The 18,548-nt window shown below is 44.5% G+C and overlaps 1 protein-coding gene across 2 annotated transcripts in view; it reads left to right on the top strand.

Annotated features, from left to right (window-relative positions):
• LOC121272849 (metaxin-1-like) overlaps positions 1 to 18,548 on the top strand; it is a 116,321-nt gene that overhangs the window by 91,595 nt on the left and 6,178 nt on the right. The window contains exons 3-6 of one of the 2 annotated variants that reach the window (XM_041179663.1): positions 4,082 to 4,158; positions 6,588 to 6,680; positions 6,790 to 6,972; positions 13,951 to 14,027. In XM_041179663.1, the coding sequence (XP_041035597.1) occupies positions 4,082 to 4,158; positions 6,588 to 6,680; positions 6,790 to 6,972; positions 13,951 to 14,027 (430 nt within the window). The remainder of the gene's footprint in view (positions 1 to 4,081; positions 4,159 to 6,587; positions 6,681 to 6,789; positions 6,973 to 13,950; positions 14,028 to 18,548) is intronic. The other variant, XM_041179665.1, reaches the window with a different exon arrangement.

Here is an 18,548-nt window from a genome sequence, read left to right as displayed (position 1 = left end):
TGAATTTTACATCCAGTTTGAAAGGGAGAAGAATGCGTCTAAGACTAGTATCTTAAACTTAAATAAAGGCAACTATGTGGGCATGAAAGCTGAGCTAGCTGAAGTGAGCTGGGATACTAGGCTAGGGGGTAGATCAACAGAGAAGCAGTGGCAGACATTTTTGGGGATATTTCAGAATACTCAGAATAAGTATATTCCAACTAAAAAGAAAAACTCTAAGGGGAGGACCCACTATCCGTTGTTAACTGAAGAAGTTAAGGAAAGCATCAGACTTAAGGAAAAAGCATATTACTGCACAAAGATGAGTGGCAGGATATATGATTGGTCAGAATATAAAGAACAGCAGAAAATGACTAAAATCTTAATCAGGAGAAAGAAATGAGTATGAGAGGAAGCTAGCTAGAAATGTAAAAACGGATAGCAAGAGTTTCTACAGTTATTTGAAAAGAAAAAGAATGAGTAAAGTGAGTGTTGTCCTCTAGAGAGTGACAGTGGGGAGTTAATAGTAGATGAAAAGGAAATGGCAGATGAAATGAACAGATATTTTGCTTCTGTGTTCACTATAAAAGATACAAAAAGCATTCCAGTGAAGCTATAAATCAGGAGGTAGAAGGGTGCGGGGAACTTGGTGAAATTACAATTGCCAGGGAAGCAATACTGAGCAAACTGATGGAGCTGTGGACTGACAAGTCTCTGGGTCCTGATGGACTTCATTCTAGGGTCTTAAAAAAAGTGGCTAATGAGGTCATAGGTGCGTTGGTGTTAATTTTCCAAAATTCACCAGATTCTGGAGAGGTTCCATCAGCCTAGAAAGTAGCAAATATAACCCCTCTATTCAAGAAGGGAGGGAGGCAGAAAACAAGAAACTGTAGGCCAGTTAGCTTGCCATCTGTCATGGGGAAGGTCTTCGAATTGATCATTAAGGAGGTTATAGCTGGGCACTTAGAGAAACTCAAGGCAATCAGGAAGAGCCAGCATGGTTTTGTGAAAGGGAAATCATGTTTAACCAATTTATTGGAGTTCTTTGAAGTAGTAACTTGCACAGTGGATAAACTGAACTTGGATTTCCAGAAGACATTTGATAAGGTGCCACATCAAAGGTTATTACAGAAAATACAAGCTCATGGTGTAGGGAGTGACATATTAACATGGATAGAAGATTGGCTGGCTGGCAGAAAGCAAACAGTATGCATAAATGGGTCTCTTTCTGATTGGCAGGATGTGACACGTAGGGTCCCACAGGGGTCTGTGTTGGGGCCTCAACTTTTTACAATTTACATCAATGACTTAGGTGAGGGGAATGAAGACATGGGAGCTAAATCTGCAGATGACACAAAGATAGGTCGGAAAGTATGTTGTGAAGAGGACATGAGATTGCAGAAGGATATTGATAAGTTGTGTGACTGGGCAAAAACATGGCAGATGGAGTATAACGTGGGAAAATGTGAAGTTGTTCATTTTGGTAGGAAGAATAAAAAAGTAGAGTATTAATTAAATGGAGTATGGCTGCAGAATTCTGAGGTACCGAGGGATCTGGGTGTTCTAGTACACGAGTCACAAAAAGTTAGTATGCAGGTACAGCAAGTAAATAAGGCGGCTAATGGAATGTTATCCTTTATTATGAAAGGAATTGAACATAAAAGGATTTAATGCTTCAGTTCTACAGAGCATTGGTGAGACCACATCTCAAATATTGTGTACGGTTTTAGTCTCCTTATTTAAGGAAGGATGTAAATGTGTTGGAGGCGGTTCAGAGGAGGTTTACTAGATTGATACCTGGAATGAGTGGGTTGTCTGATGAGGAAAGGTTGGACAGACTGGGCTTGTTCCACTGGAGTTTAGAAGAGTGAGGGGTGATTTGATTGAAGTATAAAAGATCCTGAACGGCCTTGACAAGGTGGACATGGAAAGGATGTTTCCTCTTGTGGGTGAGTCCAGAACTAGGGGCCACAGTTTTAAAATTAGGGGTCGCCCTTTTAGGACAGAGATGAGGATTTTTTTGAGGGTTGTGTGACTTTGGAACTCTCTGCCTCAGAAAGTGGTGGAGGCGGGGTTATTGAATATTTTTAAAGCAGAGGGAGATAGATTCTTGTTAGGCAAGGGAATCAAAGGTTATTGGGGGAAGATGGGAATGTGGAAACTGAAACACAAACAGATCAGCCATGATCTTATTGTATGACGGAGCAGGCTCGAGGGGCCGAATGGCCTACTGTTCTTATTTCTTATGTTTATATGTAAATGGGTAATTTACAGGTTGGCAAGATGTAACAAATGGAGTGCCATGCCTTAACTATTTACAATCTATATTCATTTATTTGGATAATGGTTCTAAATGTATGTTGCTAAACTTGCTGGAATCTTACTTTCCTACCTATCTTTGTGTCGTGAAGAGGACATAAGGAGTATGAAAAGTGACAGGTTAAGTGAGTGGGCAAAGATTTGACAGATGGAGTATAATGTGGGAAATCGCCTACTCCCACTCCTAATTCATATGTTCTTATGTACGGTCGTGTGTACGTATATGAATTTCCCCCAACCCTACTTCATCTAACTCTATTAACTCATCCTTCTGTTCCGATCTCCCTACCTCCTTATCTAGTTTCTCCCTAAAGTGTCTTTGCCATTCACTGCAACTACTATTTGTGGTAAAAAAAATTACATATTCCCACCACCCTCTGGCCAAATAAGTAACATAACCTTAAATTCAGAGCTTAGCCATTCAGGACTAGAGTCAGGAACCACTTTCAAACACAACAGGTAGGAGAAGTGTAGAACTCTCCCAGAAAATGCAGCAGATAGAAGCTCAATTAATAATCTCAAAGATAGGCCCATTCTATCCGATCTCCCCTCAAAGGACAGTCCTCCCATTTCAGGAACTTAAGGAGACCAGAAATGTAAACAGGTGTGATCTTGCCAAAATGCTATCCAGTTAGAGCATGAGTACCTTATGCTCCAAGTTCCTTGCAATAAAGTCCCTAATTTCTTGCTGCACCTTCATGTGAACTGCGGTGATTGTTAATGGGGAGGTGTCTGTGCGACTCTCCAGCTTCTGATAAAATTGTAATGGGGGGAACTGCAGACTGAAGTAGCTTAAAAGATGTTGTGAGGTTGGCAGCCTTCCTGCTCAGTGATATGAGTTTAACCCCTGCTATTCACATTAGCTGCGAATGCGTCTGTGCTCTTTATTAACAACACTACAATTACAGTTTTGGAAATTCTGAAAGAAATCAGAGGGCAGTGAATGTGTGAATACAAGGCAGGAGCTCCCCATGGGCACCTTACAACCTTTTTAAAAGACCTTGCTGATTAGTTACTGGGTTTTATTTCAGTTTGATCCAGTTTTTTCATGATTTGCGCTGGTATGAGTCATAACCCACTTGGAATGGATTCTCCTGAGAGTTCATCTCATTTCCAGACATCATGACTTCTGTACCTGGAGCGGGGTCTGTCCCACTCAGACACTAGTTCCTCTGTTGTGTGGAGTTTCCAAGCCAGTAGTTATTCCACAGTCTGAGCTGCTCCAGATATGCAGATATATCCAGATATAAGATATCCTTCTTTCACTGTTTCACTTCGCGTTTGTGTTGAATTTAATCAGGTTGAAAACGGCTGGTGCTGTTAAATTTACATTTCCCTGGTGCAGTCCAACCACTGGAGGCTAGACATGGCTCCTGGAAACAGCACAAACTGGGTAGTGCAAGAGTTTGGTGATGTCAGGAAAGGAATGATAATGGACAAAATGGCTCCTTCAATAAAGGCCTGGTGTAACAAACAAGCCCGCTAGACAAGCAGGGTCCTAGCACCCATCCTGGATCTCAGCTGGGGCATTATAATTGGCTTCAGTGCTCCATGCTAATGAGCAGGAAATCAGACTGCTGGAATGTGAGGATTAGCTGCACTCTGATTCCTTTCCATTAACCCTGTTCTCCTCACGTTGCCCAGGCCTGAGCTTAAAGAATGAGCCTCCCCTAGGATGTGGGGGCTCTAGCATCTGTGCAGTTTGAGCCCAAAGTCACAGCTATGCTGTTGGGGGGAGGAAATTAGGTCTAAAATGAACTTGTTTCCTCTATTTTATTGGCAGGGGTTTTGCCAGCACTGAAGACCGAGACAGATGTTGTGTCGCAGCCTCTCCAGATCCTTGCATACCTCAGGAGACAGGTACACCTCTCTTTTCTCAAATCTGAGCTAGGCCCTCCAGAGCAAAGTCAGGAGCCACTTTCAAACACAACAGGTGGTGGAAGTGTAGAACTCTCCCAGAAAATGCAGCAGATGGCAGCCCAATTAATCATCTCAAAGATATGCCCATTCTATCCGATCCCCCCTCAAAGGACAGCATCCTCATCCCAGGAACCAACCTGGTGAACCTTTGTGACACCCCTTCATAAGGAGACCAAAGTGTCCACAGGTCTGATCTCACTAAAGTCCTATATAGTTAAAGCATGAGTTCTTATACTCCCAAGTTCCTTGCAATAAAGGTAAATGTAATATCTGCCTCCCTAATTGTTTGCTGTACCTGCATGTTAAGTTGCTGTGATTGTTAACCGGGGGAGTGGAGTTTGGCCGTTCGTGTTTTGATATTGCTAGACAGATTATATTTGGCTCACAAAGTGTTAACTCCCAAAGGAACATTTTTTCATTTAATATGTAAAGCCTTTTAAAACTTTTAATTGGTGTTTTTTGGCTGGCACTGCAACTAGAACAGCCAATGGTCTGTATATTTTTGTATGCTCTGTTAGCTTTGACGAAATAAGGTTCATTAGGTTCAGATCAAGGTATTTCTCGCTCTATGACTGAATGGAAGCCAGGAGAAGACTTAGCTTAACATGTCTGGGTGCTGCAAGCTCCCACATTGGGTGGTGAGATTTCATTCTAGGCAGTAACTTTGATTGTCAGCCAATCTTCAGCACACAGTCAAGTGGGGGTTTGAGGGTCTGAGAATCGTTTGCCTCTTTCTGATCCTCAATGATTAGCCTGGTGCTGACTCTGAAACTTCTAAAATCTCAAGAAGGTTGGTTCCCTGAGTGATGTACAAGAGTATAACCTGTGCTTTTGTACTGTGTTTGGCAAGAATCAGGGCCCTTCAAAAGAGGGCAGTGGATGCCTAGATTGGCACATCCTGGGCAGTGGATGCCTAGATTGGCACATCCTGTGTCTTCGGCTGGGTTGAAGAATCAGAGTGTTTCTGGAGCCTTGTATGGTTGAGCAGCAGTGTAGAAGGTACCAGCGCCAAGTTTCTCACACCTAGAAATTACTAGGGTATCAAGTGGGGTTAAGTGGAACTTGTACAGCCAGGGATTTAACAATACTGAAGGAAGTGGGCAAATTAGCCACCATCTTGAGTTGCCTTCTGCTTTGCCCTCTGTTTTAGACCATTTTCCTTTCTTCCAAATATTGAGTGGAAGTGGTGGGAAATGCTGTATTGTGCTGTTATTGGAGACTAACTGCTGTACGGGCCATGTAACCTGTCTCACAAGGGGTGCAAGGATTGAGGCAGAACTCCATCACTCTGTACAGAGCTGTTCTGGAGAGTTGGGGTAAGCGCTTGTTGAGCTGTACATGGGAGGAGGTCTAAACCTCTGTGAGTGGGAAATGTAACCAGAGAGTGTGTGGAATTTATACAATGCATGTGGGAAATGTACAACTCTTATCTGGTTTCTGTAGAGAAGAGTTTAAGCTGTATTAACACTGGAGTGAAATTCTGTTGCTTGCTGGTTAGTCATTGGGATTGCAGAGCTCTAACTAGTGAAGAAAGCATTGAGAGGTGGTGTTTTCTCCCATATCCTCGCTGGGACACAGTTCCAAGCACAAAGTACTCCCCAGCCTCATTGCCACTAGTAATGTTTGAGTTCAGAAGATGAGGATCAGCAGGATATTTAGCTAGGGAAACAACACTGTGAAGCCTGATACTGATTTGGGCAAAATCCACAAGTGCAGCAGCAGCAGCAGCAGCAGGGGACATGGAAAGGACCCTGTAGACATGCCCCACATCCCAGCCTGGCTGAGATCAGGATAGACTAGGCTGTGCCGTCTGAGTGCTGTGGTCGAATCTGCTTTGTGTGATGCAGCTCTGTGCTTCCTATTATTCACTCCCGTCACCAGAGGCCTGGTAAGTCTGGTGTAGCACTGGTAACTATGGCAATCTACTATTTACACAAACAGGGCAGGAACGGTCTCTCTTCTCTTCCATAGGAAATTCCTCCGTTGCTAAATACTTCCAAGTTACAGGACACTTAGGTGGGAGGGGCCAATTTTACACATCCCATTTTTGGCTTCAACTTGAACTCTTTAACTGTTTACAGACTCTGAAGTGACAGTCTAAACATTGATAAAATAAACATATTAAACTGGGTCGAACATAACTCACTCCCTGAGCATCTGTTGTTCTATATTTAAGCCGACCGAGTTTCTTGGTTATGTCCCAGTTGTAACTCCCTCTTGGCTGTTGTTCCATGTATAAATCCTTCTGTATCCAAACCCATTACTCATTCCCTTTGTTATGACATAAAGTGTGTGGGTGCCCAGAGTGTTCTGATATACCTGCGGAACGACTGTTTCCTGACATTGGCATCTCCCTTTCTGTTTTTTAGAAGTACAATGCTGACTACGGACTATCAGCAACACAAGGGGCTGACACACTGGCCTTTGCCTCTCTGATTGAAGAGAAGTTACTCCCTGCGCTGGTGAGTGCTGCGTCCATCTCCATTCCCCAGCTGTCTGTCTGGGCTTTGCTATGTCTCAGCTCCTAGCTGTCTGTCTGGACTTTAATCTTTGTGCCTTTCCTTTGGTCAGATATACATGTTTTGGGTTGACTCCAAGAATTATGTCTCATTTACGAGGCCCTGGTATGGAGACGCTATACCATTCCCGCTCAATTTTTTCCTGCCAAACCGCATGCACATGCGCTTCCTGGAGCGTCTTCGGCTGATCCGAGGTGGCCAGTGGCACGATAACGAAGAGGAAGCAGAGACTGAGGTAGGCGGAATGACTCTAGCGCCTGCAGCTGGTGAAAGTCAGGACAATTGTTCAGGTTTACCTCTGGCATTCGAAGGATCCAAGCCGGTTAGTGAAGTTGAAACCAAGACAGAGAGCTTTTCTTTATCGAGAGCTTATTGACCTTGTTCAGTAGCTCCCTCCCCTCCCCCTTCCTCCCCCCTCTTCCCTCCACCTCCTTCCCCCTCCACCCTCCACCTCCCCTCCCCCCTGATCACTTTGATGTCCTGATCACCAGCTACAAACATTGCACATAGGGAAGCCTTTAAACCAGCTTCCGAGATCCAAAACAGCCACTGGAGGGTGCTCGCTGATACCATACAAATTTATGCAGAGATGGGAGATATGAGATTGTTCTATGAAGCCTTGAGGTCTGTGTATGGACCTCCCTAACAGATGCTGCATCACTAAAATCTTCAGATGGCACAACCCTGCTCATAGATAGTCTATCCTGCACCGATAGTCGGGATCCTTTGGAGAGCTTGTTTTGGGAGCAGTGGATGGTGCAGGAAATGTCCGTTGCAATGATTTCCCAGAGGGAAGTGAAGTTTGAGCTGGATGAATCACCAGGCTGTTAAATGATAGAGACTGCTACAGCACAAGTAAAATCACATAAACTCTTTGTAATAGATGGGACTCCAGCTCAGGACGTCAAAGTGATCTATTGTAACAGGAATGTTTCTTCTGAAGATTGGAGTTAAATGCAATTTCCATCTAATCAACTTTGGTTTATTCTGCAGTTTCTTGTACCACAGTTTTCAACACTTCCCACCTCTCTGCTGAATTAATATCAGTGCTGGAGTCAGGTCTTTGCAGGGTCTGTCTTTAAGCTAACTCTGAAAACTCTTCTTACTGCTGGTAGATGAGAGTCTATGGACGAGTAGTTTCCTTGTTCGCAGCCCTTCCTTCTGGATGATAGTTTGATTCTGAAGGCAACATTAGTTACAACCAGTCTGTAGTTGGTGTAACAGTCAGCACTGGATACAACTCTGGTGTGTAGCACATCCTTGAACATGCACCAGAACAGAATCCTGAAGGTGCCAGTGCTTTGAGTGTGGAAGCCTCCAGGTGGTCTTAAACCTGGCTTTCTGCTGGAATAGGTCTGTAAACAGGGAGGAGATGTGATCTTTGATAGCTTACAGATCTGCTTACAGCATGCTGGGAGAAAAGGTTCTGTGCCTCAGTGATTGTCTCCCCTACAGAAACAGAAGCATCACCTTTCTCTCCATTACAGGCAAAATCCCCCATAACCCTTGACTACCTTGTCAATCAAAAATCTGTCTAACTCTGTCTTGAATTAATTCAATGACCTGGCTCCCATTGCTTTCTGGGGAAGAGAATTCCACATGCTAACAACCCTTTGAGAGAAAACAATTCTCATCTCCTTATTAAATGGCAGACCTCTTATTCTTAAACTGTTTAAACTCCCCTGGTTCTAGTTTCTCGCACAAATATAAAGACCCTCCTGGTATCTACCCTGTCATGTCCCCTCAGGAATGTATATGTTTCAGTAAGACACCTCTCATTCTTCTAAACTCCAGTGGGTATAAGCCCGACCTGTCCAACCTGTCTTCGTAAGATAAATCCCTCATCCCAACAAGCAGCTGAGTGAACTGCCTCTGTGCTCCTAACCCAATTATATCTTATTTCAAATAAGGACACCAAAACTGTACACAGTATTCCAGATGTGGTCTCACCAAGGCCCTGTACAGCTGCAGTAAAACATCCCGACGTTTATATTCTATTTCCCTTTGCAATCAAAGCCTACATTCAGTTTGCCTTCCTGATCACTTGCTGTACCTGCATACTACCTTATTGTGATTCATGTACCAGGACACCCAGGTCCCTCTGTACCTCAGAGTTCTGCAATCTCTCTCCATTTAAATAGTATACTGCTTTTCTATTCTTCCTGCCAAAGTGGACAAGTTCACATTTTCCCACATTATACTCCATCTGCTAAATTTTTGCCCCCTCACTTACCCGTCTATATCCCTCCTCTTGATAACTTACTCTCCTATCCATCTTGGTGTCATTGGCAAATTTAACTACCATACATTTGGTCCCTTCATCCAAATCATTGATGTAGATTGTAAATCGTTGCGCTCCCAGCACTGATTCCTGTGGCACTCCACTTGTTACAGCTTGCCATCCCGAACATGACCCTTTTTTTATTCATCCATAGGATGTGGGCTTCGCTGGCTGGGCCAGCATTTATTGCCCATCCCAAGTTGCCCTTGAGAAGGTGGTGGGTGAGCTGCCTTCTTGAATCGCTGCAGTCCATGTGGTGTAGGTACACCCACAGTGCTGTTAGGGAGGGAGTTCCAGGATTTTGACCCAGTGACAGTGAAGGAATAGCGGTATATTTCCAAGTCAGGATGGTGAGGAACCTCCAAATGGTGGTTTTCCCATGTGTCTGCTGCCCTTGTCCTTCTAGGCAGTAGTGGTCGTGTGTTTGGAAGGTGCTGTCAAAGGAGTCTTGGTGAATTCCTGCAGTGCATCTTGTAGATGGTACACACTGCTGCTACTGTGCGTCAGTGGTGGAGGGAGTGAATGTTTGTGGATGTGGTGCCAATCAAGCAGGGTTGCTTTGTCCTGGAGAATGTGCAAGAGACCAGAGGTGGAGAAACAAAGCTTTTGGAAGGGTGTAGGGCTGGAGGAGGTTACAGAGATAAGGAGGAGCGAGGTCATGTAAGGATTGGAACAAAGGAGTGAGAATTTTCAAATATTGGTGTTGCTGGACCAGGAGCCAGTGTAGGTCTGTAAGCACAAGGGTGATGGATAAACAAGGCTTGGTTTAAGTTAGAACATGGGCAGCAGAGCTTGGATGAGCTGTAGTTTATGCACTGATATGTTGGGCTCCTCCATCATTGAGGATGGGGATACTTGTGGAGCTTCGTCCTCAAGTGAGTTGTTTAATTGTCCACCACCATTCACCACTGGATGTGGCAGGGCTGCAGAGCTTAGATCTGATCCATTTTGATGTGGGATCGCTTAGCTCTGTCTATCACTTGCTGCTTATGCTGTTTGGCACACAAGTAGTCCTGTGTTATAGCTTCACCAGGCTGACACCTCATTTTAGGTATGCCTGCTCCTGCTCCTGCACTCTTTGAACCAGGGTTGATCTCTGGATTGATGGTAATGGTAGACTGGGGGGATATGCCGGGCCATGAGGATACAGATTGTGTTCGAGCACAATTCAGCGCACAGCGCCTCATGAATGCCCAGTCTTGAGCTGCTAGATCTGTTTGAAATCTATCCTATTTAGCACAGCGATAGTTTCACACAATGTGATGGAGGCTCAATGTGAAGGTGGGACTTCACAATGACTGTGCGGTGGTCACTCCTACTGATACTGTCATGGATAGATGCATCTGCAGCAGGCAGGTTAGTGAGGAGGAGGTCAAGTATGTTTTTCTGTCTTGTTGGTTCCCTCACCACCTGCCGCAGACAGAGTAGTTCAACATGGAGCAGCATTGATTCATCAGCTGAGTGGGGGGCAGTATGTAATAATCAGCAGGAGGTTTCCTTGCCCATGTTTGACCTGATGCCACGAGATTTCATGGGGTCTGGAGTTGATGTTGAGGGCTCCCAGGGAAACTCTCTCCCGACTGTATACCACTGTGTCACCACCTCTGCTGGGTCTGTCCTTACCCAGGGATGATGATGGTGATGGTGGTGTCTGGGACATTATCTGTAAGGTATGATTCCGTGAGGATGACTAGTCTGTGAGACATCTCTCCCAATTTTGGCAGTAGCCCAGTGCCGAGGTCAGTGACCAGGTGGTCTCTCCGGTTTTTGTGGCTTGCTGGGCCATTTTAAGAGTCAAGCATCAACCACATTGCTGTGGGGTCTGGAGTCATGTGGATGACCTATTTCCTTCCCTAATTAGTGAACCAGATGGGTTTTTACAACAATCGACAATGGTTTAATGGTCATTGTCGGACTTTTCATTCCCGATTTTAACTTTATTCAAATTCCACCATCTGCTGTAGCAGGATTCGATCCTGGGTTCCCAGAGCATTACCCTGGCTCTTTGGATTACTAGCCCAGTGACAATACCACTATGCCATTGCCTCCCTATACTCTGCTTCCTGTTAGTTAACTAATGCTTCATCCATGTTAATATGTTACCCTTACACCATGTAATCTTATCTTGTGTAATAACCTTTGATGTGACTCCTTATAAAATGCCTTTTGGAAATCCAAATACGCCACATCTATGGGTTCCCTGTTGGAATATATTCAGTGACCCAGCATCCACTGCTCTCTGGGGAAGAGAATTCCAAAGATTAATGACCTCTGAGAGAAGAAATTCCTCCTCACCTCTGTCCTAAACGGGAGAATCCTTATCTTTAAACTGTGGCCCCTAGTTCTAGATTCCCCCATTAGGGGAAATATCCTCTCAGCCCCCTCAGAATCTTATGATCACCTCTCATTCTTCTAAACTCCAATGAGTGTGTGTCCAACCTGCTCAATCTTTCCTCATAAGACAAACCCCCTTCATCCCAGCAATCTGCCCAGTGAACCTTCTCTGAACTGCTTCCAATGCAAGTGTATCTCTCCTTAAATATGGAGACCTGAACTGTACACAGTACTCCAGGTGCGGTCTCACCAAAGCCCTGTAGAGATGTAGCAAGACTTCTGTGCTTTTATACTCCATCCCTCTTTGCAATAAAGGCCAACATTCCATTTGCCTTCCTAACTACTTGCTGTCTCTGCATACTATTGTTTGTGATTCATGTACCAGGACACCCAGACCCCTCTGTACCACAGCATTTAGTTTCTCTCCATTTAATTAATATTCTACTTCTATTCCTGCCAAAGTGGACAACCTCACATTTTACATTATACTCTATCTTCAAATTTTTGCCCATCTCTTAATTAATCCATATCTCCTTCTCACAACTTGCTTTCTTACCTATCTTGGTATCATCAGCAAATTTGGCTACAATACAGTAAGTCCCTTCATCCAATCAATTAACATTGATTGTAAACAATTGAGGTTGCAGCATTGATGCTCTCATTACAATTTGCCAAGCTGAAAATGATCCATTTATCTCAACACTGCTTCCTGTTAGTTAGCTAATCCTCTGTCCGTGCTAATATATCACCCACAACACCATGAGCTCTTGTGAAGCAACATTTTATGTGACACCCTATTGAATGTCTTGGAAATCCAAATACAATGTATCTACTGCTACCCCTTTAGCCACCCTGCTTGTTACATCCTCAAAGAACTCTAATAGGTTTGTCAAGTACGATTTCTCTTTCAGAAAGCCTGATTGTATTCTAATTTTCTAAATGTCCTTCTACTTTAATAATGGATTCCGGCATTTTCCCAATGACAGATGTTAGACCAACTGGCCTATCGTTTACTGCTTTCTGTTTCCCTCTTCCTTGAATACATTTGTGGTTTTCCAATCCACTGGGACCTTTACAGAATCTAGGAAGTTTTGGAAGCTTACATCCGATGCATCCATTACCTCTGCAGCCACTTCTTTTAAGACCCTAGGATGCAGACCATCAGGTCCTGGGACCTGTCAGCCTTTAGTTCCATTCGCTTTCCTCGTACTTCTTCTCCAGTGATAGTGATTGTGTTAAGTTCCTCCTTTTCTTTTGCCTCTTGATTTTCTACTACTCTTGGGCTTTTTTGTGTCTTCTACTGTGAAGACCGATACAAAATGCTTGTTCAAAGTTTTACCTTGTTTCCTATTATTAGTCTCTATCTAAATGCTTTAACTACTCTTTTTCCATCTGATACACTAGTAGAAGCTTTTACTCTCTGTTTATGTTTCTTGTTGGTTTTCTCTCACACTCAATTTCTCCCCTTTGGTTTTTAAAACTCGTAGCGTCTTTCCTTCACAATGGGATATATCTTTTTTGAGATAGAAAATATCTCCTTAAACGTCTTCCATTGTTTCTCTACCATCTTATCTTTAACCTCTTTTCCCAGTTCACTTTAGCCAACTCTGCCTTCATACCCTTGTAATTGCCTTTATTTAAGTTTAAGACTCTAGTCTCAGAACCACATTTATCCCCCTCAAATTGAAAGTGAAATTCTATCATGTTTACTCTGGGGTCATTAATTAATCCTGTCTCATTATATATTACCAGGTCTAAAATAGACTGTTCTCTGGTTGCTTCCAGAATGTATTGTTCTAAGAAACTGTCCTGATTACACTCCATGAACTCATCCTCCAGTCTACCGTGCCTATTTGATTCATCCAATCTATTTGAAGATTAAAATCTCTCATGATCATTACAGTACCTTTCTTACAAGACCCAATTATTTCTTGATTTATACACTGCCCTACAATGTAGCTACTGTCAGGGGCTCTGTGAACTAGTTTGACCTGTAACTTCTTTCTTTTGCCATTTCTTATCTCGACCCAGACCAATTCTACATCTTGATCCTCTGAACCAAGATCATTTCTCACTACTGTACTGATTGTAACCTCCATTAACAGTGCTACCCACCTCCTTTTTCTTTCTTCTTGTCCTTCTGCTATGTCAAATTCCTTGAATATTAAAGTCCCAGCTATGGTCACTTTGCAACCATGTCTTTACAATGGCTATCATATCATATTCATTTATTTCTATTTCTGTTATCAATTCATCCATCTTGTTACACATGTTGCGCGCTTTCAGACAAAGAGCCTTTAATTCTGACTTTTTACCATTTTGCCTACTCTGACCTTATTTGCTGGTAGTGACTCTTATGGGTCAGAATTGTGGGTTCTGTACAGAAAACCAATCCGATTGCTGGAGCACTTCTAACAGATCCATCGTGAACATCAGATGACCTTACTACATCCACAAACAATGAACTCTCAACCGAGCCAATCCGTCCAGCATTTTAATACCAGTTGCGCTGGGCAGGACGTGTGTCACGCTTTGCAGGATTCTAGAATGCCAAACTCAGTACTTTATGGTGATCTATGAATATTTCTTTGTTTTCAGATCTACAAAGAAGCTCGTGAGTGTCTGACGCTGCTGTCCCAGAGGCTGGGGTCACAGAAGTTCTTTTTTGGAGACTCGTAAGTGCTTTATTCTTTCTCTGCCATGGAGATGAAGGGTTAGTGATTTTTCATTATTGATGCCAGTGATGAAAGAGTAGGGCCCAGCGAATGGCTTCACCTGGCGACAGTTGGGCCTGCACAGGTTTTCAGGGATGTGGACACTGAGCCAAGTCTGATTGTGTCGCAGCCAAAAGAAAGAGGAGTTTTGAAGGAACATGAAAAATTTGAATCTAAAGGAGACACACTAGTTCCCCTCTGACTTCTGCCAGATCAAATATTGAAATCAGTGTCCAAGGCAGAATCTGGCACCCCTCGATCTGCATGCACGCTTCCGCAGCTACCAAGAATTTTGAGATTGTGGGGCAGAATCCTTTGTGGCTCAAAGTTCAGGACTGACATTGCTGTCCAGGTGGGTTTTACCACTGAAACTGATTTAGTGTTGCACTGAAGTTCGGAAGTGTTTGCAGTCAAATATAATAAAGGCAGTAAAAGCTTTGAGGAGAAATTTGCACAGCAACTTTTTTCAATAATGCAGTTTTTTTTTGTCCTGCCTGTAGTTAGAATTTCTTCCATCCCTAAGATAGCTGATAAAGTCAATTTGAGGCAATCTGAAGCAAACCTGGGAGTGGATGACTGATTCAGACCCTCCATTGACTGGATCTGGATGAATTTTCCTGTTTAATCCTGAAGTTGGTATTTGCAGGAATGCTTGGTGGAACACTGTCTTTCACAGAGACAGGGTACTGTAACAGAGCAATGAGCTCCTGTCTCTGGGACTCAAGGATAAGTCCAACTCTGAAGAAGGGTCAAACGGACTGGAAGTGTTGGTTCTGTTTCTCTCTCCACGGACGCTGCTCGACCTGCTGAGTTTTTCCAGCATTTTCTGTGTTTGATAAATCCAAATGATTATTTTAAACCATCATCACAGGGCAGTGTCTGACCTGGCAGCCCCCTGCTACTGATTCTTAGTCTGCTGCACAACGAGCTGATAACATCTCTGAAAGGCTGGTCTGTCCTCAGAAATGGGGAATGCTCGGCTCATTAGTCTTCCATCATTCCTGGTATTGTATGTCATGTGTTTAAACAGATTCTAGGACCCATAATTCCTGACATTCAGGCCCTTGTCCAATGCCTATCCCCAACTCATCACTCGTCAGGTGGAACTCCCGATGTCACCGCGCCCCATTTAAACTTTCTGGAAGGTGGGGGCTCAGCAGAATCGGCTGTGCACCTGCCGACCTGTCAATGGCCAATTAAACTCATTAAAGGCCCTGCCCGTCCAACCTTAAGGTTGGTGAGCAGACCAGGAACCCCGGCGGGAAGGAGAAAAAGCATGAAACCCCCTCCATGGGCAAGATGAGGTTTCATGTCGGTTTTAAAACATGTAATTCAAGTGTATGTAAAAGTAATGGACATGACCCCTCTCGTGACAGTGTCACACAAGGGGACATGTCTGGGATTTGTTTTCTCTATTTTTCAGATTTTTAAATGTGCAGCACTTAGCCTCAGGGAGATGAATGTGCTCTCTCAGGTGCTGCCTGTGCAAAACAGCGCACTCTGGGTGTAGGGAATCACCACCCCCTGCCCACACTGGGAATGCATAGCGCTTCCTTGCAGACGTCACGCTGGGCGGGCCCCAATTGGCCTGTCCACGTAAAATGGTAGCTTGCCCCCAACTGGGGGCACCGATCAGAGGCACGCCTCCCTGTGCCCGTTCTTCAACTTCACCCCTGCAATGGGGGGAGAATTCTGCCCATGAAGTGGGTATGTGGAGACAGGTTATATCCTTACCAAAGAAAACGCAAGATATGGACTTGGCTCTTTCACTTCCCACCAGAAGCAGGATCAGCTGCAAAGTATTTTCAGAGCTAGAAGCTCATCAGTTGGAGACTGAGGAAGCTTTGGATAAACTCTGAAAACTTATGACCATTTATAACGGAGATGACCTCTTAAAAGCATATGAGGAATAGTCAGACTTTGATGAATCTAGAAGGATGGACAGCTATTCCATAGAAGAATATCTGGTGGAATTTAGCAGGTTACATACATGATTGCAGTCATTCTATTTCAAGATCCCTCATTCAGTGCCTGCATTCAAAGTGTTGGATTGTGCTAAAGCAGACTTATCCAACCTTCTGCCTTAGGGGCTGGGGAGGCACATTCCCAATTTTTTTAATCCCCCAAGGGGCCGATAAACACATTTTCAGACATGCAATCTATCTGTCTCCCTCTTACTCTCTCTCTCTGTCTCCCTCTCTATCTGTCTCCCTCTCTCTATCTGTCTCCCTCTGTCTCCCTCTTACTCTCTCTATCTGTCTCCCTCTCTCTATCTGTCTCCTTTCTCTCTGTCTCTCTCTCGCTCTCTCTCTCTCTGTCTCCCTCGCTCTCTGTCTGTCTCCCTCTCTCTGTCTCTCTCCCTCTCTCTCGCTCTCTGTCTCCCTCTCTCTGTCTCCCTCTCTCTCTCTGTCTCCCCCCCCCCTCCGTCTCCCTCTCTCTCTGTCTCCCTCTCTCTCTCTTTCTGTCTCCCCCCCTCTCTCTCTCTGTCTCCCTCTCTCTCTCTCTGTCTCCCCCCCTCTCTCTGTCTCCCTCTCTCGCTCTCTCTCTCTGTCTCCCTCTCTCGCTCTCTCTCTGTCTCCTTCTCTCGCTCTCTGTCTCCCTCTCTCACTCTGTCTCCCTCTCTCTCTCTCTGTCTCCCTCCTCCCTCTCTCTCTCCGTCTCCCTCCCTCCCTCTCTCTCTGTCTCGCTCTATCTCTCTCTGTCTGTCTCCCTCTCTCTTTCTGTCTCTCCCTCCCTCTCTCTCTTTCCCTCCCTCTCTCTCTCGCCCTCCCTCCCTCCCTTTCTCTCTCGTGGATCCAAAACTAGGGTTTGCTCTTTTAGGACAGAGATGAGGAGAAATTTTTTCTGAGCGTTGTGCGACTTCAGAACTCTCTGGCTCAAAAGGAGATGGGGGGGGTCATTGAATATTTTTAAGGCAGAGGTCGATTGATTCCCTTGCCTAACAAGAATCTGAGGTTATCAGGGGTAGATGGAATGTGGAATTAGAAACACAAGCAGATCAGCCATGATCTTATTGAATGGCGGAGCAGACTCGAGGGGCCGAATGGCCTACTTCTATTTCTTTCTTATTCCCACACACACACACACACACACACACACACACACACACACTCTCTTTCTCTTGTACGCACACTCCTGCACGCACATGTGCACATACAAACACAAACACACACTCTCTCGCTCTCTCTCTCTCACACACTCCCACACCCAGCACTCAATGTCCTCCCACCCAGCTCCTGAATCAGGGCTCTGCAGCATCTCACTCCTGGGCCTCCCATGCAGCCTCTCCTCCACGCAGTGCTGGTGTTCTGCTCCTCCCCCTCCCCACCCCCTGCAGCGTGCTGTTCAGCTGGGGCCTGCTCCCCAGTGCTCTGTTCTACCCCGGACTGTTCCCCCCACCGCTGGTGTTCACTGCTCCTCCAATCGCAAGATGGTTTTTCTCGCTGCTGAACCTGAGCTTCTCAGCAGCAAACATGGGAGAGAAACAGCCTCTGATTAGAAGCGCTGCTCTTTGTGGAGTCTTCCATTCCAACTTGCCTGTTTGACCGGCATTTTGAAAACTGGCTCCAGGGGCCACATACAGGGGATGCTGCCCGTGGGCTGTATGTTGGACAAGCCTGTGCTAAAGTATCAGACGTGGAGAGGCTCCTGGAGTTAGATTCTCAGAAAGAGACACACTTTTGGAACAGATGCCTGAAACTTTAAAACAAATTTCTGGAGAAATGTTCATTTCCAGCCACACTCATGTTACCAATGGGCCATTCAGTGGAAATACAGAAGGTGGAGGATTCAATGTGGGCAGCATTGCGAGAGTGTTTAGATATGGGGCATAAGCATCAATATGAAAGAAGAACCACAAACAAAAGAATGAGGATAGAGACGCTTTTAGTAGCTCGAACAGACGACAGGAATTGGGTATCTCTGGTAGGAGAGTGAACTCAAGAAGAAACAAGGAATGGTCAGTGGGTGTCTCAGGTGTCATGTGAAATAATGAATTGTCTAAAACAGAATAACACTTGGAGTTTTTGAAATGACACATGACAAGGCAGGTTCAGAAAGGGAAGATGACGATACTGATCAGTCAGAAGGAATTGAATTGGTCACCAGAGGCTTTAATCCAGTAATGGGAGTTCTAGTTGCAGACTCATTCAGTTGGGCTGTGTGAGACAGTGGGTGCATGTCCACAGAATACGGAATAGATTTGTTAAAGTGTTAGCTGGGTTCTCGAAATAGTAAAGACTGAAGAAAGGTTAAGGAATATGGAAGTTCCACTTACTTCAGGTTCTGGGATGATAACATGTTGAATTCATGAAAGAGAGTGGTGATTCTGTGTAAAATAGCCTGGGTAAACCATTTTATCAGCACAGATATAGTACGGGTGAAATACCTTTACTGTTGAGTAAGCCGTCTATGAAAAAGGCTCAAATTAAATTAGATAAGGGAACACAATAAGGCAATTGTTTTTAGGAAATCTGTAGATTT

This window comes from Carcharodon carcharias, chromosome 36, assembly GCF_017639515.1.
Source record: "Carcharodon carcharias isolate sCarCar2 chromosome 36, sCarCar2.pri, whole genome shotgun sequence".
Classification (NCBI taxonomy): Eukaryota; Metazoa; Chordata; class Chondrichthyes; order Lamniformes; family Lamnidae; genus Carcharodon; species Carcharodon carcharias.
This window is presented reverse-complemented; position numbering and strand designations above follow the sequence as displayed.